This window comes from Onychomys torridus, chromosome 10, assembly GCF_903995425.1.
Source record: "Onychomys torridus chromosome 10, mOncTor1.1, whole genome shotgun sequence".
NCBI lineage: Eukaryota > Metazoa > Chordata > Mammalia > Rodentia > Cricetidae > Onychomys > Onychomys torridus.
The window spans coordinates 18,682,728-18,706,440 of record NC_050452.1 but is presented as its reverse complement, the minus strand read 5'-3'; the positions used below and the strand labels follow the sequence as shown (position 1 = coordinate 18,706,440).

The 23,713-nt window shown below is 43.8% G+C and overlaps 1 protein-coding gene across 10 annotated transcripts in view; it reads left to right on the top strand.

The window, feature by feature from the left end:
* The window catches only part of Ikzf1 (IKAROS family zinc finger 1), a 94,238-nt gene extending 72,289 nt beyond the window's left edge, over positions 1–21,949 (top strand). For 3 of the 10 annotated variants that reach the window (XM_036201227.1, XM_036201225.1, XM_036201224.1), the window contains exons 7-9: positions 3,914–4,039; positions 7,556–7,690; positions 18,706–21,949. In XM_036201227.1, coding sequence (XP_036057120.1) covers positions 3,914–4,039; positions 7,556–7,690; positions 18,706–19,409 — 965 coding nt within the window. In that variant the 3' untranslated portion in view covers positions 19,410–21,949. The remainder of the gene's footprint in view (positions 1–3,913; positions 4,040–7,555; positions 7,691–18,705) is intronic. The other 7 variants (XM_036201233.1, XM_036201230.1, XM_036201229.1 and 4 more) reach the window with 6 other exon arrangements.
* Positions 21,950–23,713: the final 1,764 nt, after the last annotated feature.

The window sequence follows — 23,713 nt, the reverse complement described above, 5'->3', positions numbered from 1 at the left end:
AGACAGGTTGGTCAGAGTATACCAAGCCAGGGCACACTGCCCTAGCCAGAGAGCAGATCCCATGCCAGAAACCTTTGATGGGCTTTGATGGGACTGGTCAGTCTGGAGCTCTCAACAAACTCCAGACAGCAAAAAAGACATGTCCCAGACACTCTAGAGTCTCAGAACACAATCTACATAAATGCTGGGCCACTGTCAAAACCTTCTCAGCCTGTCACACAGACTCATCTTTGATTAGACGATACCATCTTCTGCCTCCTGGGTGGCTTCTTACACAGTAGCCCCACAAGCCTCCAGGTCTGAGAGAAAGGGACTGTGTCCAGCACCTGTATTATGTTTGCTTGAAATATAGTCAATACAATGTAATGTACACAGGTTGCCCCCATTCCGCCCTGTTGTATGGTGTCATGTGCCACACCGGCTTTAGAAGCACTAGGTCAATGGGCTTTGTCCCTGCCCTCAAAGGGTGCCCTGTCTTAGCCACCCATCACACTGTCATTCATTGCTCAGTGGCTTCTCTGAGCAGCAGCTGCACCCTTAAGACAGTGGCTATGCAGGAGGGAACTCCTCAGTCCACATCCTTCCCACTGCTAACCTCTTCCCAAACAGGAAAGATGCAGTTCATGGTGCAAGTTACCCATCTCTTTGCCCACATTTCCTAAGCCCTTCAGCAGCATCCTATCTATGCATGTGTGGCATGGTAGAGCACTAAGAGTTCCATAAGAGGAGAAAGAAAAGACAGTCTAACCCAATAGGAGGGTCGGGAGAGATTCCCATCACAGAAGGGCTGGACAACATGTTCAGCCCAAACTGAGTTTGCTTTGGGGGAACTCTAAACACGTGAGAGTGGAACATTACTATGGTGCAGGTTTTAATGGGTGTTGGCCAGAGCTGGTTTTTCTAGTTAGTGGTCCCCTCCAGGTGGGCACTCACCAGACAGCTGTAGAGAAAGGAAGGAACCAAGGCCAAGAGTCATCTCCCTTAGTCTGCTCTCCTCCCTGACTGACAGTGACCATACAGGAGACTCACAGAAGCTTATAGCAGAAAGCTGTGGTTGTGGTGAGTTTCTCGGCACTGCCGAGAAGGTGCTACCCTCCTCCACTGAGGAGCTGCTCTCTCAGAGGGTAAGACAGGGGATCAACGCTTCCCTGTCCTAGAGGAGACACTACCTCAGACCTGGGATGGGGTTTCTGTAAGAAATGAGAAGAATCAAAGGCTTCTTGAGGTGGGGTAACATTGTCCATATGTATTAGTGATGAGTATGTGTGCCACACTCAGGGAGGGTGGTGCCAGGGAGGGAGTGGCATACAGATCTGTGTGTAGGTGTCAGGTGTGAGGATTGTACAGTCCACACCATGCTAGCAGGTGACTAAGAGAAAGCAGCTGTCCATCTATCATTTATGAAAAGTCACGTAGGCACAATTGACAAGCACCGTGCTCTCAGGTTGGCATCAGCACAGCTTCCCACGCCAGTGGAAATTCGAAGACTTACTTTTAGGTTGACACCAGCATTATCACCCTTTAATTCCTGGTTTACAATATAGATCTTTCCTACATAGCCATCCTTAAACTGCAAGGTAGCAAGATGAAATCTGGTGAAATTGGTGCAGGCTTTGTGTTTCGCTTCCATGCTTGCCCACTGCATTGGAGGCATGATGGTGTCCTCCTCTCTGTGGGGCTAATGATGTGAGCAGTTCATAAAACAGGTGGTGGGCTCCTGACAGGTTATCTCTGGCATAGGATCACCAGTGAGATAGTAAGACAGCTATCATAGACCTGGGTTGTTGATGACTCTATTGTCTGAAAATGCCCTTGATGCCACAGCTCTGGGAGAAAAAAAAAGACTGTGTTTGCTTCTTCTTTCTTTACTAGATTGACAAGACTTCAGCCTTTGTCTGCAAAGGCTAGCAAAGGGTAACACATTTTCTCCCTCTGTGAATGGCCATACCCATATTCCATTAAAAGGTGGGATCAACCATATAGCTTCCCCCTAACATCCGATGGTGGTCTGAGGTTCTAGACTCCAGTACGGTAAGGGAATTTGTGCTGATACTGGAGTTAGTACTTCTTTGGAAACTCCAAGCTTTGTTGGAGACAGTTTGGTTTTTGTGTTCTAGCTGAGAAAAAAAAAAAAAAAACACTGAGAAAAATCAGACACCATACCATTTATACAGGGTGCAGTTTTGATCCACTAAATCATTAAAGTTGTAAATTTTTCAGGAAAGGACATGAAGTAGGTATTTACATTGTATTAATTTCTATAACAATAGAATATAAATATGTAATTTGGGGCAGCATTCATTCCATATTTCATCATTATTTCCTAATGTGTGGGGTGCATCATTATCTCTCAACAAAAATTCTATAAGGACTGGAGAGCTGGCTCATCAGTTAAGAGCACTGACCGCTCTTCCTGATGAGCCAGATTTGATTCCCAGAACCCACATGGCAATTCATAATCATCCCTAACTCCAGTTGCAGAGCGTCTAACTCCCTTTTATAACCTTTGAAGGCAGGCACTAGGCATGCAAGTCGTACACAGATATACATGCAGGAAAAACATCTGTACACTTAAAATAAAATCTATTTTGAATTCTGTAGCTGAAGATTTGTTTTCCATGAGAACTTCATAGCATCTGATCACCTAGAAAAGAGAGAGCTAAGGAACCTCAGATGTAAACCAGTTACCAAGCATTCCTATTTGCATGGCTTTGTATCATACTTTGAAATATATTAAGTCCAACAGCATGAGAAATGCAATGCTGACATGGGGGTGAAAATCTATATTCCTCATCAAGTAATTGGAGAATATTTTCTCTAAAATTTATGTTTACTGAAGTCTTTAAAAATAGGTGTCATATGGACCCTTTGCTAGTCTTAGCCTGAAATAATACTAAAAAAAAAAAAAAAAAAAAAAAAAAAACCCACAGGGAAGGCTAAACTAACATAGAACAGCATTGTTCCACATAGAAGCCACTAGCCATATGTGACACTTGAGTTTTAGTAAGTTAAAATTAAACAAAATTAAAATGTTTGTCCTCTGTGGCACTAGCCAGACTTGTAATGTCCAATAGTCCCATGTAGCTGGTGGCTACCACACTGAACAACACAATGAATGCCACACTGAACAGACATGAAAAGAACACTTAGAGCATTATAGTGAGTTCTAATGGACGGGGATGATCTGGAAGTTTTATCATCCTAGTGTTCTTTGGGGATAAAACAGGGTTTCCAAAGGCTCCAATGTATTTTCCTATGCAAAATACATTGTATATTCTCCATGTATATGAAAATACAGTTTGGTTTATTCATATCACTTTTCATTTTGTATTTTCATATTGTATATTCTTACGCAAGATAGCATGTACTACAAATGTAAAGTACATTTGTATGATATAGAAAAATACAATTTGGAAATATTCATTTTATTAAAGCCTTTTCCTGCCATGGTTTCTTAGAGACGTTGAGTGACCTCATTTGGCCTCCTGAACTTTATCACTTCATTCCATTAGATGTTGTCCCAATGAGGGGTCAGACCTGGGGGGAGGCCCACCCTGGAGGTGATACGTGTAGTCTCCTCAGGTTTCTGTCCACACTGCGGCCCTGCGACGGTTCACTTTTTCCCCTTACAGGACACACATCAGTGGTTTAGAAAGGACTTTGGGAGTCAGAGTGATGGATTAAAGATAGAACAAGAGTCATGAGTGCCTGGTGCCATCAATGAGTCCTGGGCATTAGCCTTTTTTTAAATTCATTCATTTTGCTTCGGTCCCTAACAGTCATAGCTCTCAGAGAGTACATTTTTTTTTATCTTTTTTTTTTTTTTTTTTGTTATAACTGTATTGCATGCATTCCCCTTACCCAGAAGGCCAATGTGTGATTGGAGTCTTAAACTCAATTGTGTTTTCTGCAGTTGGTAAGCCTCACAAATGTGGATATTGTGGCCGGAGCTATAAGCAGCGAAGCTCTTTAGAGGAGCATAAAGAGCGCTGCCACAACTACTTGGAAAGCATGGGCCTTCCAGGCGCGATGTACCCAGGTAAGCACGGAGGCTCCCTGCTGAGCTGGACCCCCCTCCCAGCACCTGGGGCAGGAGGGGGCTCTGGGGCATGCTTCCTCCAGCCATGCTGTCCAAGGGAGCTTTTTGTCCAGTAGGACTGCAGCTATACAAGGGGCGACTCATTGTGTTCCTCTACTTTCTGTCCTAGGACCTCCTTTACCAGTGGTGGCCCTAATCAGATTCTGTGTTATGGGGTGTTTTTGGTTTGGGGCATTTTTTGAGGGGACGGGAGTGATTTTTAAACCAAAAGGAGTTGGCTGGAGCAATAGATATGTGCTACATAGCTTGCCTGGTGTGCAGGAGGCCCTGAGTTTGATCCCCAGCAACACACACACACACACACACACACACACACACACGGGGAGGAAAATAAAAATAAGCTAGAATAGTGTAATGATTGCTTCTTTGCATTTAAAAGTCCAAATAAGATGTGAGTCTTGGGCTGGAGAGACAGCTCAGTGGTTAAAAGCACTGACTGCTCTTCCAGAGGTCCTGAGTTCAATTCCCAGCACCCACATGGTGGCTCACAATCATCTATAGTGGGATTTGATGCCTTTTTCTGGCATAAAGGCATACATACAGATAGAGCACTCATATACATAAATAAATAATTTTTTTAAAAAGATGTGAGTCTTTTTAAAAAAAAAAAAAAACTAGTAGCTCTTCATTAAGGTCATCAAAGGAGAAGTGATGGGCTGGAACTTAGGATGACTTTGAGTGTCCATACTGGACAGATGAGGGCAGAGCTTGTTGGAAACCCTGGCAGTCATCAGCACTGAGGCTGTGGCAAGAGTGCTGAGATGTATACTAAACCCTACCTTGTTGTGAGAATCAGTTTCACCCTGAACTTCTGGCGTGTCCTGACTGCTGGCCAGGTGACTCGGGTGGCTGCGGTGATGGCTTCGAGCTCCAGCTCTTTCTTAAGGAGTGAGAAATGACTGTAGCAAGAAGCAGCTGTGACCTCAGCACAGCCACAGAGGCAGCCGCCAGCATTTCATCACACTGGGTTCTGCCTGCCTCTGCCTTATGTCACATTAAGATACACGAGACGATCATAGACCCCTGAGCCAGCGTCAGCCAGCTTCCCATTGCTGTAATGGGTGTCTGAGACAACCAGTTATAAAAGGAAGACAACTCTCCCTGGAATTTTGAAGATTTCAGTCCATGGTTGGCCGGCTACCTTGCCTTGGGCATACCATGCTGGAAGCATGGGTGCACTGAAATCCCCTGCCTGGGAGCAGGGTGGGAGAGGGAGGGAAGAATATGCTCACAAGCCAGGGAGAAAGAGAGGAAGAAAAGGCTAAGCACCCATGCTCCTCTTTGAGGACAGATCCCAGTGACTTAAGGACCTCCCCCACGACTCCACCCTCAAGGGTTCCAGCACCTCTTACTTGGATCACCCTAGAGCCCAGGACTCCAACATTTGGGCCTTTGTGGGCCACTCCAGTTCCAAACTGGAGCTGCCAAGACCATGTTTATTTCACCCCTCCAACACTTACCTTGTAGACATGCAGTGAGTGCTGGGTTAAAAACCTTGGTATTGGGTTGGGGATTTAGCTCAGTGGTAGAGCGTTTGCCTAGCAAGCGCAAGGCTCTGGGTTCGATCCTCAGCTCAAAAAAAAAAAAAAAAAAAAAAAAGAACCTTGGCATTGACAGGCTCCAGAAATGAACTTTAGTGTAAGTCCTGCCAATAAACCTGTATGTTCTTGATCATCTCCCTCTCCTGACCCTCCATGTCCCTCAGGTCACCTCATTAACTCCCAGACTTATTTACGTTGAATCCATTAAGTAAAAACTGCCTGGCTCAAGAGATGTAAGAAAAAGTTTGTTTTTCTGAACAAAGTTTTCTTTAGTAAAATGATTGAGGTCACCTGTTCCACTCTGCTAATATCATCATGGGCAAAAAAGAACTTTCTCCTAGGCCTCACATGCACAAAAGACAGAGAAAAAGTGTTGGGCTCAGAGGTATGGTATGGTCTCACCTGAGAGATGGGGTGCCTGCGCTGGTGGCTGAGCCTAGTTCACAGAGAAGGAAAGACATGTATGTAAATGAGCAAGTTAGCTTGATAGAGCACATGTAGGAATGACTTCTAGAATTAGGTTTTATGACTTTCTGTATTTCCTCCAGTTAATCCGACTGTAGGCTGAATGTCGAGCTATTCAACAAGATGCACTCATAATCCACCTTTAAAAGACTATGCAGCAGCAGTGTTCAGCTAGAAATGCAGGTTTTAAAGTGGTATTCACAACAGCAGTGGAAATATGAAATGCATAGGGATGCTGTTGGCATGTAGAGTACAGGGTGAGGGGCAGAAAGCTACCTGGTCATCCCAGGCAAGAAAGAAATGTAGAAGATGAAAGAAGGAGAGAAAGTTGGCCCATCTATAAACACCCTCCCAAATCTAGGCATGATTTAAACACACAAATTGTTTTATGCATCTCGTTAGCACTTGGTAGTCATTTATTATAAAATCTATCTGAAAAAATAAATCAGAAAATTGGCAAGACTAGAGTTACATGAAGATGTAGCCCTGGCTCAAGAAACTCTTTTCAAGAAGATAGAGATAAGGCAGCATAGAACTGGGTAAACCTAGGGTAAATCAACAGGGGCTGCTGAGAAGGAAAATGCACAGGACAGAAACTCTGGCGGAAGAGCTGGTTAAAGGGGGAAGCTGATCACTGTACATTTTCAGCTCCTTCAGTAGGAGGGATGAAGGAATTACATTACAGAAATCCCGCCCATGCAAACTAGAAGGCAGCTAGGTGAGATTATGCAGAAGACAGGCTTGGACCTTCACTAAGGGATAGGAAGATTTGTTATAGAGAAGGAGATAGGGGCTGTAGAGATGGCTCAGAAGTTAAGAGCATTGGCTGACCTTCCAGAGATGCAGAGTTCAATTCCTAGCACCCACATGGTGGCTCACAACCATTTATAATGAGATCTGGCATCCTCTTCTGGTATGAAAGGTTACATGAAGGCAGAACACTATATACACAATAAATAAATAAATCTTTAAAAGAGAGAGAGAGAGAGAGAAGGAGATGGGTTGAACTGTTCCCATATTTCTGAATTTCCCTTAATGACTGCTAGGCTTTCCACCCTGCGTGATGATTAGGAATTTGCTGTGTGGGTGAAGACTGTTCCCTATATAGTTGTGACTTCAGACCCTTTGATCATTTCTGGACCTGATGATAATTTGGTTCTCATGGTTTTTGTTAGAGTTGGTTAAGGCAATCTTGAGAAAGGACCCTCCAAAGGGACACAGTTAATTCTCTGTTGTCCAACCTTGGATGGTGGACAAGTAGCTTGTTGTGGGGTTGAAAAGGTGGAGGATGGGATGTTAGGTAGTTAGTCCCTGGGTCTGCCAGCGGGGCTGGAAGATGAGAAATAGGCTCTTGATGGCACTTTACTAACGTGAGGTTGACAACGGGTACAGCAGCATCTTGAAGTGCAAGCATGTCTAAACTAGCCTTTCTAACTGTCTTTGACTTCAGTCATTAAGGAAGAAACTAACCACAGTGAAATGGCAGAAGATCTGTGCAAGATAGGAGCAGAGAGGTCCCTTGTTCTGGACAGACTGGCAAGCAACGTCGCCAAACGTAAGAGCTCTATGCCTCAGAAATTTCTTGGTAAGAGTTAAATGTTTGCTGTCTCTTAACATACAACTATGCGGGTGTTCTAGACTCAAATGAAAAGTATCTGAAAGTAGAGGAAAGGGGAAAAAAAATCTCACTTTCTGAAAAGAAAGTGGTAAGATTAATATTTCTTAAATATTGAAGTTTTTTTTTTCTCTGATAATTTTCTTCAAACTCACAAACCTTTCACCAGGAATTAGATAGTATTTCACAGCATCTGGAGTCCTTGGTGTGATGTTTCTGTGGCCACTCTGATGACGGGTAGATCAGCCCTCACAGAGCTTCAGTTCACATTTTCCCAGGAAGCCTGTGCAACACTCCCCTCAGAGGGCAATGAGGGCTAATGGGAACCGAACAGAGAATGGCCCCTCGGAAGTTCCAGTGATGGAGTATTGCAGCTGTTTTGGCCACTGACCTGTCCTTGACACTGTGAGGAATAATGCAGAGTGAGCCCTTGTCTGTTGAACCACCATTGCCTACTGTAGATATAGACAAGTGTTTCATGCCCACCAGCTGGGGCAGACATTGTAAGGACACCGACAAAGTTGAGACAGGTGCCTCAATGGAAATCTCTAGCCTCAGAGACAGGCCCGAGGTCAGAGCAGAGACGCTCATTAACTCTATGACCTTGGGGGAGATAAATCAACCTTCCCAAGCTGGGTTCCAAGCTTTGTGTGTCTCATAAGGCAATGGTGAGCATAAAGTGCCCCTACAGCTGTGAAAACTTTTAGAAACCCTCAGTGTGAAGGTCAGCTGCTATTATGGTCAAGAGAGGAAAGCTATGTCCAGGAAAGAAGAGGTAGTGTTTGTGAAGCTGAGATGGGCTTTGAGAAAGGGTCAAGACTTCAGCACCTCGCCATACAGACACCGAAGGAGTCATGGAGTCCAGGCAGAGAGCAGGGAAAAAAAAAAAAACAAAAAAAAAAAAAAAAAAAAAAAAAAAAAAAAAACAAAAAAAAAAAAACTATGCTGTTGGCAGGGTCTGGAACAGGACCAATGGGATGTGATGGAGGGACAGGTATGTTCCCCACTTTGTCCAAGTCCCCACTGGGAAGCACTGGGTGAGGTTGTCCCAGGAAGCTCTGACTATAACATTAATGGTCTTTGAGTGCCATTAAGTGCAATGTGTCTCACTCAGAATCACAGAAAAATCTTGAGTATGTTCTCAGTGGGAACAGCAGCTTTGAAGGTAAATACAGCATGGGTCAGAATTAACTGGAATGAGGAGATGGCAGGAGTACAGGTAGTAATCAAGAGGAGAATGCTTTAGTGAGGAAGGAATGGAGGTTAGGGTGGGGTTGGTGAAGGAAATTGTGGGTTTCCTTGCTTAGTGCGCCATTTGCAGAAAAGACAAAACCAAGTCTGGAAAATAAGGGTTCAGGGTTTGGTGTAATTATTTTCAAGAATGTCACCCTGATAAAGATATTCCATGGAAACTATGCTAGAGAGAGCATGGAACTTTAAAAAAATAGTCACACACACACACACACACACACCCCTTCACACCAGAGTACCTACACTGAGCCAGAAAGACAGAGGTCAAATTCTTGGGCAACAGCCTTCCTCTTACAAGTACAAGTAGGACTCCAGTTTTATCTATTGATTAGAGAGAGGTTTCTCGTGGGAGGAAGAAGGGGAAGAAAGACTGTTAGAAGACACAACAGAAACCACTTATTGGAAATATTGTTTGTGGACTTGTCTGTGCAAATGTGAGCTTGTGAACTGGAAGAAGGAAGGAGATCTGGTTTCCTGATCAGAGAAGGAGGGAGTCTTGGGCAAGGAGTCAGCAGCTGGATGGCTGAAACTGGAGACAGACAGAATCAAGCGCAGGGTCCCCATCTCCCCCTTGTGGCGGGCACTGAGAACCAGAATCGTGGACAGCGTTTGATGGACTGCCCCGGGAAACTGGCAGAGATGAAGCAGCATGTGTGTCCAAGGGTTGTTTTGAGAAGAGCTACTGACCTCAGGAGGCAGGGTGTGACTTCCCCTTTCCGATTAGGAACCTGAAGAATGCCCCTTGCGTTAGTAAGGGCCATCTGCGGCGCCCTAAAGCTTTGGGAGGACTTCAAGCCAAATGGAGCATCTGAAATTTTAGCATGGCTGTCCTGGGTGAATGGGCATTGCCTTGATTCACACGCTTCTGGGTGAGAGGGAACAACAGAAGCGATGAAGCAAAGCTGAGATGAGACAGCACTCTCCAGGGGAGAGGTTAAACCCAGGAGGAAGTGGCATTGTGGGAACGGGAGGACCAGGAGAGCAGAAGTGAGTGTGCAAGGAAGAGCTCCCAGCAGCTGTGTTCTGCTGGTGTTCCCCAGAGGTGATTGGCAGTTCATGTCCTAACCAGTGCCCCTTCCTGCTCTCACAAGCCTGCCTGCCTTCCTCTGCCCTGTCATGGCTTCCTACTGTCTCACGGTTTCTCCATCTCTAAAACAGAAAGAGGTGGCCCTCAAAGGCTCCTCTCCACATTGAGGGTAATAAATATATTATTGTGTTACTAACATGATAGCTAGCTAATATGAATTTTGATGGAAATATTTGACATCTTTCTGTTAGCCAAATCCAACATCCAGACATTACCAGTACTAAATTAGATGAACATCATTGTAGATATATTCCTGCCATGCATGTTTCAGCAGATTAGGATTAATAATAGGAGGATTACAATATAGAGATGTGAAGTAAATGCCTTTGGAAGTTTCCAAATATGCTGCCTCAGAAAGATTCCACCTGCTTTTCCTGCGGATGGATGTATCGGTTTGTGTGCTTAACCTGTTCTTATGCATTGCCAGAAAATACACTCAAGTGACCATGGCATATTAAACATGTCTTAAACTTTAAGAGGTGGCCGATCCTCAAATAAATATTCACTCCCAGAGGGGATTCTACTTTTTAAAAAGAATTACTCTCAGAATAAAAATATCTATTGTAAAAGACATCAAGAGCTATGAATCATTTTTATTTTTTGCTTTTGCATTGTACATCTCTAGAGTATTTGCATTCTATTCAATAATCATTGTTCTTACATGGTTTAGATATTCACCACCATGTATTTTAACAGGTTGAAGAGTCAGACCCAGGCGTCTCAGTATCGTTTCTGTGTATTTTGATTAATCCTTTCATTGAAGAGACTTTACATTCAGGCAACCTTTTGTAGACATTCCATCCCCCCTTTGCTTTGAGTTTGAGGATGTCTGCCTGTCACCTGAGGAGTGTCCTCTGGAGTGTGGCCTTGGGCTGCTTCTCCTTCTCCGAGATTGGTAGAGCATGCCCCATTGCCTAAGTCCAGCCTGATCTTCTTTTCTTTAATATGATTTTACTTTTCTCCTCACATGGTGTTCTTTCCTTGAAAACTGCATTGTTAGAAATTCAGTTCTGGTCATTTTTATTCTAGTGTTTGCTACCTCTAACTCATGTAATAAGTGTTTATTGGATTGAATTTCATTTTGTTTCCTGGAATCTGAAGTCTTCCTCTATTCTGTTGTCTTTTTTTCCAGTATTGCCTTTGAATATTTTCTAAATTTGACTGATTGCATATTCCAAAAATTAAAATAGCTAAAACTAAAAAAAAAAAATTTTTTTTATTTTTATTTTTTATTTTTTATTTTTTACTCCAAATCATGAAATAATTGTGCTGCATTTCCTCTCTTCCTGGAGTTAAGTTTCTTTTTCCCCTAGGATGGACTTACTGATTTGTCTTACTTCCTTTCTTGCCAAAAAATATTTTCACTGTAACCATGACATTTCTTTTCAGCCTGCTCATTCTACTTGGTCTAATGGGGCTTGATTGACATTTCAATGTTCTTCCCACTTTATGTGAGACTTTTTCCTATGAGAACTATGACTTTTTTAAATCCTGAAAGAATGCCAAAGATGGTGTTGGGGGAGTTCAAGTGAGGCAAAGTGTGGCTTTTGTCTTAAAATGTTCCCCTCTGAGAGCTCTCTAGAATTTTTCCAATTTGGTTAAAGCCCTAAAACAGCAGATGGTGCCTCCTGTCTCCACAGGGGACATCTCAGGGCTTCACTTCCCCTGCAGTACAGCTCATCAAGGCCTTTGCTTCCATGCAGGGGAGCCAGCCCACATGCTAAGGTCTCTGAAGCCACGTACTTCCTGCCAGAGGAGCTTTCAGCTCCATGATGACAAAAGGGGAAAAAATCAGCCTACTTACCTGTTTCTGTCAGTGTGAGGATTGGGGGGAATGCTGAAAATGTTACCGACCCCACCTGTTTCTAGAAGTGACATTACTTTGTCTTGCATCTCCTTCAAGAACTTTCTGTTCTTTCCTTGCTCGTAAATAGATGAATGTAAAATAGAAGTAGTAGATGACAGACAGATGATAGATAGATAGATGATAGATAGATAGATAGATAGATAGATAGATAGGTAGATAGGTAGATAGGTAGATAGATAATAGATTTCTTTGAGGCACTGGGGACTTTCGTTTGCTTTCCATTTTTCACATATGGGTAGAGAAACTACGGGTAGATTTGTCACTCCATGCCCATCTAGAATGTATGTTGCTTTCTTTGCAACACCCACTTGTTGTTGAAACTAAGGTCTTGAAACAGCAGGCTTCAATGGTTGCTTAGAAAACCACAGAACCACGACTCGGGGAGAAACAGGAAAGCACCACCTTTGGTGGGAGAACACTTCGACAGCTAGCAGAACTGGGCCCTGGGCCCACACCCTCCTCCAGGGCTAGGCTCCGGCAGCAGGCGGCACGCAAGTGCAGCTGCAGTGAGAATAAGCTCCTTCTGTCTGTGTAGCCAGATGGGTTAGCACCTTGATTTTTAAAAAAAATTACAGGAAAAAGAAAATCTTTGGTTTTAGGAATGCTACGTAATTACCTCCCCCTGGGATGGAGACAGAAACCCTTTCATTGTCTCTACCATCCACCACACAAGGCTTTTGTTCTGTCCAGTCTCTGAGAAGATGTAACTGGACGTATACACTTTTTCTTTCTTTAGCCTGAGGACTATTCTGTGCCAGTGTCAGAGGATGTGTTGCTCTGACACAATGAAGCCAAGTAGTCATGTGGTAAACATGCAGAAGCATGGGGAATATATTCCTGGGCTACTGTTTTTTTTTTTTTAATTAATTAAATTTGTTCATTTATTTTACATCCTGACAAAAGTTTCCCCTCCCTCCTCTTCTCCCATTCCTTGCCCCTGACCTCCTCTCTGCCCCTGTCCATCCACTCCTCCTCTGTTTCTGTTCAGAAAGGGGCGGGCCTCCCACGGGTGTCAACGAAGCATGGCATATCAAGTTGAGCTAGGACTAAGTTCCTCCCCTTGTATTAAGACTGCACCAGGGACAGCCCCGCTCCCACTGCCTAGGAGTCCCTCAAGTAGACCAAGCTACACAACTGTCACAATCCTGGCCTACTATTTAATGGTTGCTGATGTTTTTTGAAGGACTGTGGATAGAGTAATGAATTGTGGAATAGTCTGTCCTACTGTAAATAAAGAGCTTGGGGAAGGTGACGACCTCAATGTCGGTGTGAAAGACACTGGGATCATCTCCTGCCACCACCCCCATCAGCTGCCTTCAGGTACATCCTGACGTGAGCAGCCCTACCCCCTCATCTTTGTACCTCTTCTGTCTGTCCTCTCACTGTGGCTGGGTACATCACTTTCTTCAGACCCTTCACCAGTTCCCATTTTTATTTAAACAAATTCAGTTTGCTAAAGTTCCAGGATATGATCCTGGCTTCCACTTGGACATTGCCTATGCTCCTAGAGCTCTGGCCCCTGGACCTTCACATTGTCCGACCAAAGCTTCAGGCTCCCTTTACCCTCAGCACCTTTACTGATGCTGTCCCCAGCCATGGACACACAAGCCCATGCACCCATCTGGCTCTTATGAGAGGAGAGCCTGTCTGACACTCTGGCAGCAAGCCTTCCTGTACTCGTGGGATTTCTCAGATGGGGATGGAGTCTGCCATGACTACCTAGTGTGTGTCTCCTGCTAGCTCTGCACACCCAAGGATAGGGACCGTTCTCACTGGCTTTCCTTTTGCTCCCACTGTCAAGCCAGATGTGTGAAGGAGGCAGAGTTCGACGTGAAATGTAAAGATTGCATCTGATTCTGTAGGCTGCCTTATGTGTTCTCATTTACCATCGCTGAGAAGATACACAAATGGCTATTCCTGCCAATAGGAATGTAAACAATTGCTTTAATGAATTTGCTGTCAGAGTCATGAGTTCATATTAGACTTAACATTTAGAAGATAAAAACTTTTTTTTTTTTTTTTTTTTTGGTTTATCAAGACAAGATTTCTCTTTGTAGTCTTGGCTGCTCTGGAACTCACTCTATAGACCAGGCTAGCCTCAAAGTCATAGAAATCAACCTGCTCTGCCTCCTGAGTGCTGGAATTAAAGGCTTGTGCCACCACTACCCAGCTAGAAGATAAATCTTTAAAGAAATTCATTTTATTTCATTATTAGAACATTTGCTCCAAAACTAATTAGCCAAAGCCAGATCTAATCTCATCTCCCACTGGTACCAGGGAAGGAGGTTTGTGTTAGCCAGATTTTCCATCACTAAAGAAAAATACCTGAGATGTTCAACTTGTTAAAAAAGAAGTTGGATTTGTAGCTTTGGAGGGTTCCTCTCCAAGACTGGCCCTGTTGTGCTGGGCCTGTGGCAGGGAAGCATAAGTAGGTCATGGACCAGAGATGTTTGTCTTGTGGCTATGAAGCAAGAGGAAAATACAAGGAGGTCAGAGTCCCAGTATCCACTTTGAGAATATAGTCCCCAAAATCTAAGGTCTTCCCATTCAGCCCTTCCTCCCTAAAGAGTCCAGAACCTCCCAACAGCATGCCCCTGGGTAGTCACCAAGCTTCTTTGACATTGTGATAAGATATTGTCATCCACAAATGGATTCAGGCACATTCATAGCTATCTTGGGGTACATCTGGTTTATGAGCCACAGGTTGGACAATATCTGAAAGCATGGGCATTTGGGGACATCAAAGGTCCAGACTGTAATAGAGTTCATGTAGTCCAAAAGCTAATGTGAGAGCTACAACCTTGTGTTCATAGGAGAGCATAAGTTTCTTGAGTCCTGGGTCCAGTCACTGCTGTTTTATGTGGTGGCTGCCCTTTAAACTACTGTCAGCCTGGCTGCTTAGGCCATAGCCCGGGGGCAATTCTGTGCCCCAGACAGTGGCTCTGTTGCTGCCACTGAAAGTAGCTTTAACTAAATCTCTATCATTCTAACCAAACTCGATATTGAAAGGCTCGGGTGAAAAGGTGAGAGCTCAGAGAGTCAGAGTAGCAACTGGCTAACTTTCTCTCTTAGCTGGTGTCCCCAGAAGCTTCTCTCCTTCCACACTGCCCCAGCTAAAAAATTCAGGCTATACTCCTCCCCGCCACTTCCTGTCCACTAGTTGCTAACCCTGTCCTCTTAGCCCAGGTTAATTGTTTTAATTAACACAAATGCAACACATCTTTACATAGTTAAACAAATGCAGCATGAACAAATGCAACACATCTTTACATAGTTAAACAAATGCAGCATGAACAAATGTAACACACCTTTACATAGTTTAAACAAATGTAGCATAAACAAATGTAACACATCTTTGCCTAGTTAAACAAATATTCCACAACATTTCCCCCTTTTTTTCTAAATTAAAAAGAAAGGTTTTGAATTTAACATAGTAAAACTATATACAATAAGAACAGTTATTAAGTAAGAATTACATTTACAATATCCAGTCTCTTTGCTTTTGGCAAATTAGGATAAATCACTCTGTTATCTATCTTATCTTGATGAGTCCAAAGCTCTATACCTAATTTACCTTCTCATAACTAAGGAAAACTGTAACTATAACTATCTAGTCTTCAACTCCAGCAAAGACCCCAGAAGGATATAATATTACCTGAGTAAACAGGAAGTGCAAAGCAAGCAACTTCCAAAAATATAGAAACAACAGAGACATCTGGCTGCCTGGACAGTCACCCAAGGTTCCTCTGCAACACTGTGGCATCCATCTTCAGCCTATAAGCCTAGAGTATCTGGCAGACTTTTCTACAAAACAAGAATCTTGAAGGACTGTCCCACTGTGTCCTGGCAAAGCTTGGCAGTCTCTTTCCTTTGTGTCCTGCATGTCCAGTTTGGATGGTCAGCTATTGTAGCAAGGACAGTTTCTTGCCCAAATGGATAGCTTTGCCACAGTGAAAGCAAACTCCATATGGAGGTTCTTTGATGCCCATCATTCCATTCTTTTTTTTTTTCTTTTTTTTTGGTTTTTTGAGACAGGGTTTCTCTGTGTAGCTTTGTGCCTTTTCCTGGAACTCACTTGGTAGCTCAGGCTGGCCTCGAACTCACAGAGATCCACTTGGCTCTGCATCCTGAGTGCTGGGATTAAAGGTGTGTGCCACCACTGCCCGGCTCCATTCTTTTATGAAGTAGATTGGTGCTGCCCAGGGTAGACATGTCTCAGTCATGAAAAGCCTTAGGTTAGTAAACATCTTAAATGTCATATCTGTAGGTTTCTGAAGCATTTGAAGGTCACCTATCTAAAATATATCTATTTAACCTTGAAAACATACCTAATATAGCTACAAATTTGATTACTATAGATGACTAACTACTAATCTGCATTTCTTAATTATATATTACATTTTTAAGTGAGCTATATAAGCACAACACCCCAAACAAGAGTAGAAATATACATACAGTATAACAAAAATAACTTTAAATTTGTACCAATATACCAAAATCCATACCATTGTAAAATATTTGAGGTTAATAGTTGTCTTTTTATTCTATATTCCTATATCACTCCTAAATGATGACAAACATCCAAAACCCACCAAATGACCAAAAATCACCCACCTCTTGGGAATGTGGGTGTTGTGTTCTCTAGACTGCTTTCCTTGCCTGGAGGCAACAGTATCTCCAGGGCACCCTGAGAAAATTGAGACAATGGTCAAGTTATGGAAAAACTAATTGTAACATTTGTTGTCCAGTCTCAGAACTGTTCCCATGCAGAAGGATTAGCATATACATCACCTGTCTTATATTTTTTTTTCTTGGTTTATTTCTTTATGTCTGTAGCCAAATTTTTCAGGAGGTCTCCCCTGATCAAACCTGATCTCTATTAACGTTGAAGGAATCCACAGCCTTTCGTTTCCACAGGAAACGAAAGCATAACCTCATTTTCTGAATTCCATTTTAAAGTTAAGACATCCCTTAAGTATCTACGCTGATTTAATTCAGCAGTCCCTGTTACAATCCTATCTCTCAGCAGCTATTGTTCACTCATTAGCATTCAAAAAATTCAAAGTCAGCACAACACCAGACAGGATCCACAGACTCCCTGTGTATTTCCCATCTTTACATGGCTTTTTTCCTTTATATTACTTCACTCTCTCTTTAAAGACTTTAGTATTTCAAACTATTTCTTTTTCCTATGACTGACTATACCCATTTTCTTTTATTTCTTAATCACCTATACACATTTTCAAACACACTGTAACCTATCTAGAGTTTTTTGTTTTGGTTTGTTTTTTCTTTATGGACTTGCTTTACTGTGTACCTGTAGTGTTCTGTAGTGTTCTCTGACCATATGAGCCCAACCTTAAACTCACTGCTCGACTTTGCACTAACAGCTAGCTCCACCCTACTCGGGTCTGTGAGAGCCGAGCTTTATGTCCTGCAGGCCTGGCAAAGAGTTGAGTTTAACTGGGAGCTGCATGTAACCATCTCAGCTCTAAGAAGTTGGTGCCCATATTATTTTGGACATTTTTTCTTAGCCTGTTGTTTCTGGTTAACACGCCAGTTGCTCAGGTGCTTGCTATATGTGCCACTGTGCACTACGAGCACCAGGCTCCTAGGAAGCCATCTTGGTTTCTTTTTCCCATCTTTCTCAGACCCTATGTAAAAATACACCTACGCTGGGTGCCACTTATAGTTGGGGTTTTCTTTGGGCCACCAACTAGCTCCCTAATAAACACATGGAGACTTATTATTAATTACGAATGTTCAGCCTTAGCTTAGGCTTGTTTCTTGCTAGCTTTTTTAACTTAAATTAACCCATTTCTATTAATCTATGTGCTGCCCCATGGCTCGTTTACTTCATCTATGTGCTGTCCATCCTGCGATTTGGCCTCCTCCGTGTCTGGCTGGCTGGCCGGCCCCCAGCTGGGGTCTTTCTTTCCGCCTGCCAGCACCATCTAACCTTCCCCTGCCCAACTATTGACCATTCAGCTTTTTATTAGACTAATTGGGTGCCTCAGGCAGGCAAGGTAAAACAGCAACACATCTTTACATAGTTAAACAAGCACTCTATCCTACAACAAGTCACCAATGAATTCTCAGTTTTGTTCATCTTTAGTATTAGGCATGTTTGTAAATAGTAAGTGAACGGTGCCTACCTCCCCGCCTACTCCAACAGATTTTCTGTTTCCCACTTCCAGTTTCTGCTGAGCTCATCACCACTGCTAACTATGAAGCGAGGGTGCATACAGTTGTGTCAATGTATCCATTCTGCTTTCATCATGCACTGGAGTTCATCCACTTTTGAAATATTTACTAAGAAATATTTAGCTTATTATAAGTAATATGTAATCATGTTTTTGAGTACATGTTTTTCTATATTAAAATGATAAATGTAATATAGTATCTTAAATTTATTAGATGAATTCATTCATGGCTGTGTATTTTAATTAAATAACTTTAGGATAAATTAAATAGTATACATTTAGAAAACTTTTTTAAAATATTTAAATTCAATATAACAGTGTTAATTTTACCTTACTTAATGAAAGATGGGGGTTAGCCCTGTGAAACATGCACAGTTTTAGCTGACATGGACGACCTTTAGTTTCCTTATTCGTGGGTAAATAGGATTTCTCAAAGCACATATTATAGTACCACCCTGGGCAGGATGATCCCTTTTTCTGTCCTACGCCTGGGCAAATGTGTCCTGTCTGCTGTGACAGTAGGGACACGTCCAACCCCCGGGTACAGATTTTACTAATGGTCACCTACTTCCTACAGGAGACAAGTGCCTGTCAGACATGCCCTATGACAGTGCCAGCTATGAGAAGGACGAGATGATGACATCCCATGTGATGGACCAGGCCATCAACAATGCCATCAATTACCTGGGGGCTGAGTCCCTGCGCCCGCTGGTGCAGACACCCCCTGGCAGCTCTGAGGTGGTGCCTGTCATCAGCTCCATGTACCAGCTGCACAAGCCCCCCGCAGATGGCCCCCCACGGTCCAACCACTCGGCGCAGGACAGTGCCGTGGAGAACTTGCTGCTGCTGTCCAAGGCCAAGTCTGTGTCATCGGAGCGGGAGGCCTCCCCGAGCAACAGCTGCCAAGACTCCACGGACACCGAGAGCAACGCAGAGGAGCAGCGCAGTGGCCTCATCTACCTGACCAACCACATCACCCCACATGTGCACAACGGGCTGGCCCTCAAGGAGGAGCAGCGTGCCTATGAGGTGCTGAGGGCGGCCTCAGAGAACTCGCAGGATGCCATCCGCGTGGTCAGCACGAGTGGCGAGCAGCTGAAGGTCTACAAGTGCGAACACTGCCGTGTGCTCTTCCTGGATCATGTCATGTACACCATCCACATGGGCTGCCATGGCTTCCGGGAGCCTTTTGAGTGTAACATGTGTGGTTATCACAGCCGGGACAGGTACGAGTTCTCATCCCATATCACACGGGGAGAGCATCGCTACCACCTGAACTAAATCCAGCCAGGCCCCACAGAAGCACAAATATAGCTGCCTATGCCTCCTTCCTGGCAGCTGGACCCACAATGGACAATGTTGGGTGTAGATTTGCAGGCAGCATTTGTCCCTTTAAGTTGTTGGTTGTTTGGGATTTGATTTGCGATAGATGACAAGTTTTTAAAGTTAGAGACAGGATTGCTTTGCATCGGGAGCATTCAGGACATCCACCCTTCTAGACGGTTTTGTTGATGGCTAGCTGAGATTTCTCTGACCAGTGGCTTTCTGATCCAACCCACCCACACCCCAAAAAAAAATGCAGCCTAAATTTTCAGAGAATTGAATAAAAGAATTATCCAAGAAGGAGCAAGGTGAACCTTGCCCTAAGCAGAGTTTATGCCCCATGGATTCTCCAAATCCCCCAAAACACCATAGCCACTGGGGTGGGGCCATCTCAGGGAGCTCCACAGGTGAGCCACAGGACCGGACATAAGGCATCAGGGGAGAAGCAAGGATGCAGCCTGTGTGAAGACCAGGGCCAAAGGTTGAACTTTGAAAGATGCTATTAAGTCATATACTGCTTGGGAACATGGTGTTTGGATTAAATTGTGCTAGGGGACTCCTCTGAGAAAGAAGGGAAGGGAATTGGAGAGCCATGCAGAGTCCTTTTCTGATCACACCCAGCCTCCTGGGGCTTGATCCCCAGTGAGATGAGCTCAGTGCTCCTGTGGACACTTTTGGGTAGCCCTGTTCCCTTGCCACTCCCATGGCATTAATGTCCCAAAGCTCATCGTTGTATTTTAGACTCCAGTCCTGAAATTGAGGACTTAAGCTTCTCATACTGTAAAATTCCTCAGAAGCCAAGCTTTCTTTCAAGCCTCACTCTCGGTGGTCTGGGTTCCTCCCTGGACTGGCTGTACCTGTCGGGACCTATCCCACCAAAGTCCAGCCACACTTCTTCATTCCAATAAATCCCTTCTGATTATGGCTATGGACCTGGCTATGTTAGTCAGATAAACATCTTTCCCTACTCACACTGTACGTTATTTTTGTTTGAAAGCCTGTAAAAATCATTATTCAGAATGACCATTTTTAGGAAATATATGAGCCTAGGATCTCAGTGGCTAAAACACAGAATATCCTTGCTTCTAAACAACTAATTTTTTAAAATATTCTGAAGCTTTTCAGCACAAATTCCAAGTAGCATGTGTTTTCACATAAACAGGCCAGGGACCATGCATCCTTTATCAGGTAGAGGTATTAGGATATTGGAATGCCTGGGGACAGTGTGACCAGTGCAAGTTCCCAGAGAGGAATGCCCACCAGATATCACAGGAAAGAGGCAGGTGAGGTGGTAGGGGTGAGATCTGGTCCAGCAAGACAGGAATGCCACACTAAAGCTAAGTCAGTTAGCTGGAGATTCTCAACAGGATGGGCCTCTCTTAAGAGTCAGTATTAGGGTTACTACCCTCCACCACCTCAACGAAACAAAAGCATATAACTGTCCATGTTTCTAACACTTCTTCACAGAAAATCCCTGAGGTGATTCCAAAGAATGGAGGGGAGACTGTCTATAGCAGCTTTTAGGGTGAGGCAGGGTTCTTAGTCACAGCCCTCCTGACACATGGGGCTCATCATCACTGGTGGGGACTGGTCTAGGAGCTGTAGCTTACTTAGCAGTATCCCCGGCGTCCAGTAGATGCCAGGAGCATCCTAGTTGGTATCCAAAACTATCTCCCAGGTGTTCCATGGAGGCAAACCACGGATCTAAATCTTAAACTGGTGGAAAGCACTCGAAGCCTTTCCGGTCAGCAGCCTCCAGCTGCGCTTGTTTGGAAAGTGGATGAATTCTCTGTGCGCATTTGAGAATACAGCTCCTCCAGAGCTTCCAAGTTCAGTTGCAGGAGTGAAGTTCGAGAAGGTATCACTCTTAAGGGTGGGTTTCTTTGCTTCCAGAACAATGTGGCATTTTGAAAGTGAAAATAAAATTGCAACTATAATGATTTACACTGAGTAAAGGGAGAATTTGAGGAACTAGGGCTGTGGACAGCTTTTGTTCAGTATGCAGTTACAGAGAAAGGCTGGCCTTACCCAAATTCATATACTCCAGATGACAACCTCCCAAGCCTCCAGTCTGCTGGCAGCTCCTGCTCACTCTTGTCCTTATCCATGAGAGCCACAGGGTCAGCTAGTCCAAAGGAGATGGCTCCAACCCCCACTCTACCCCTGCCACCAGCATTCAGATGTTAAAGCAGAATTGTAAATAGTGGCTTCAGGAGCTGTTTTCTGGAATGCTTTGCCCTTCCTCTCTCTCACTGCCTTTTTTAGCTGATATGAATGTCTATTTGCACACCTTTTGTTGTGGTTTTATATTGTAACAGCATTTTTTGAAACTATTGTATTTAAGATAAGGTTTCATATTATGTCCACAAGTAATTAAATTATGTTTGAAGGTGGCTGTATTCTGTATAAAGGTTGATAATGTTTTTCTTTAGCTGGTAAAGTAGGGTTTTGCATGACCTCACTTTTTGTTCTGTGGTTTGTTCTGTTGTATGGTATGTGTCTTCAGTATTGCTGTGTGACGAAGTGTGCTGAGACTCCATGCCCTCATGTTGTCTTTTAAGTAGCCATCAGAGGCAGGAGGGTTCCTAAGAGCAGGCTGACCTGTTAGTGACCGCTGGCAATCACCATTTCTCATTCCCTCTCCTCCCTGTTACCCCAGCTTCCTGTCCCAGGTCTCTTCTGTGATGTGTGTGTGTGTGTGTGTGTGTGTGTGTGTGTGTGTGTGTGTCCATGAGAGTCAGGAGCATCACTGTGTTACCATTGCATTATCACCCAGGACATGTCCCTGTTACCCCAGCTTCCTGTCCCAGGTCTCTTCTGTAATGTGTGTGTGTGTGTGTGTGTGTGTGTGTGTGTGTGTGTGTGTGTCCCAATGAGAGTCAGGAGCATCACTGTGTTACCATTGCATTATCACCCAGGACATGTCCCAGCACAAGTTGCTTCAGATACCAGCACGTTCTGTTTCCAATTTAGAGTCAACCACATAAAACATTAGAGTCTTCATTGAGAAGCAGAGGCACTTGTTACGGAGACGGGGGATGGAGTGTTTTATGTTATATTTTGCGCTCTTTTCTTTTGTTTGTTTTTTTATTCTTGTAACCTCATCTTGCCAAAACAAACTTGAAATGAACTGAATTTGTGTAGACATATCATGACATATCATCTATTTTTCTCTTCTTCAGTTCCAGCAATAAGAATGGATAAACTCTGAAACCCAGATCTCCCACATTTAACATCCCGGTTTTTTTCTTTTCTCTTTTTTTTTACTTTAAAGTGAGCCACGATTAGACTTGAGATGTACAGGCATCAAAAAGCAAGAAGCACACTCGCATCTGGAGCTACAGCACTCACTGTGAACAAGTGTAACCAGATATGAATATGCAATATTGTTCCAAGTCCTTTCTAATACACTTTTTTCTAATGTTGTGTGTGGTGATTGTTGAGGTCAAATCTCCATGTACCACTGTAGCTGCAGCCGTTTACGTCCTCGCTGGCAAGTGCATGCAGAGGACTGTGAGACAATGGAGTCACCTCTGCAGCCCTGGCTCCATCATGTTAAACCATTTCTGTCTAGCTGTGAACAAGTGATTCCCACTGGAGGCATAGAGTACCCTTTTGTACACATTTTGTGCTTCTTCTGTAGTGATAGAACAAATAAATTCTACAAACACTCTGTCTGCCCTATCCAGTGAAGCCCACACAGGCATAAAAGAAGCCCCGCCCATGCAGAAGGCTGCTGTAGAGACATCATGGTGAAGGTGGTGTTCCAAGAGGGGCATCCGAAAACTCCAGACAGAATGACAGCTCTCGCGTCCTTTCCATTTGAAATAAGCACCAGAACCCTTCTCAGCCTGACTCTCTGACCCTGTGGAGCGAGGCTTTCTCATTCATTCACCTGCCTCTCTTCTGAAGAGCTTGCTAGGAAACTGCTACAGGCTTCACTTCTAAGGAGCATGTAAATGTAAACACTGGACTCTAATTTTGGTGTGAGCCTGAAATCAGCACTGAAGGGCTAGGGAGCCAAGGCCCCTTACGACCCCATTTCCAGTGTTTCTCAGTCATATTTTTGATCAGCATAAAATGATGCAGATGCCCTGTGACTCTCTGGTTAAAACCTCCTTGCATTCTTCAAACCTCTTCAGATTCTCAAGACACAAAACTCTGTGCACTGGGGGATATGGATCAGCTGGTAGAGTGCTCCCCCTAGCAAGCACAAAATCTTGGAGCTCAGTCCCCATAAACTGGACATGGTGACACATACC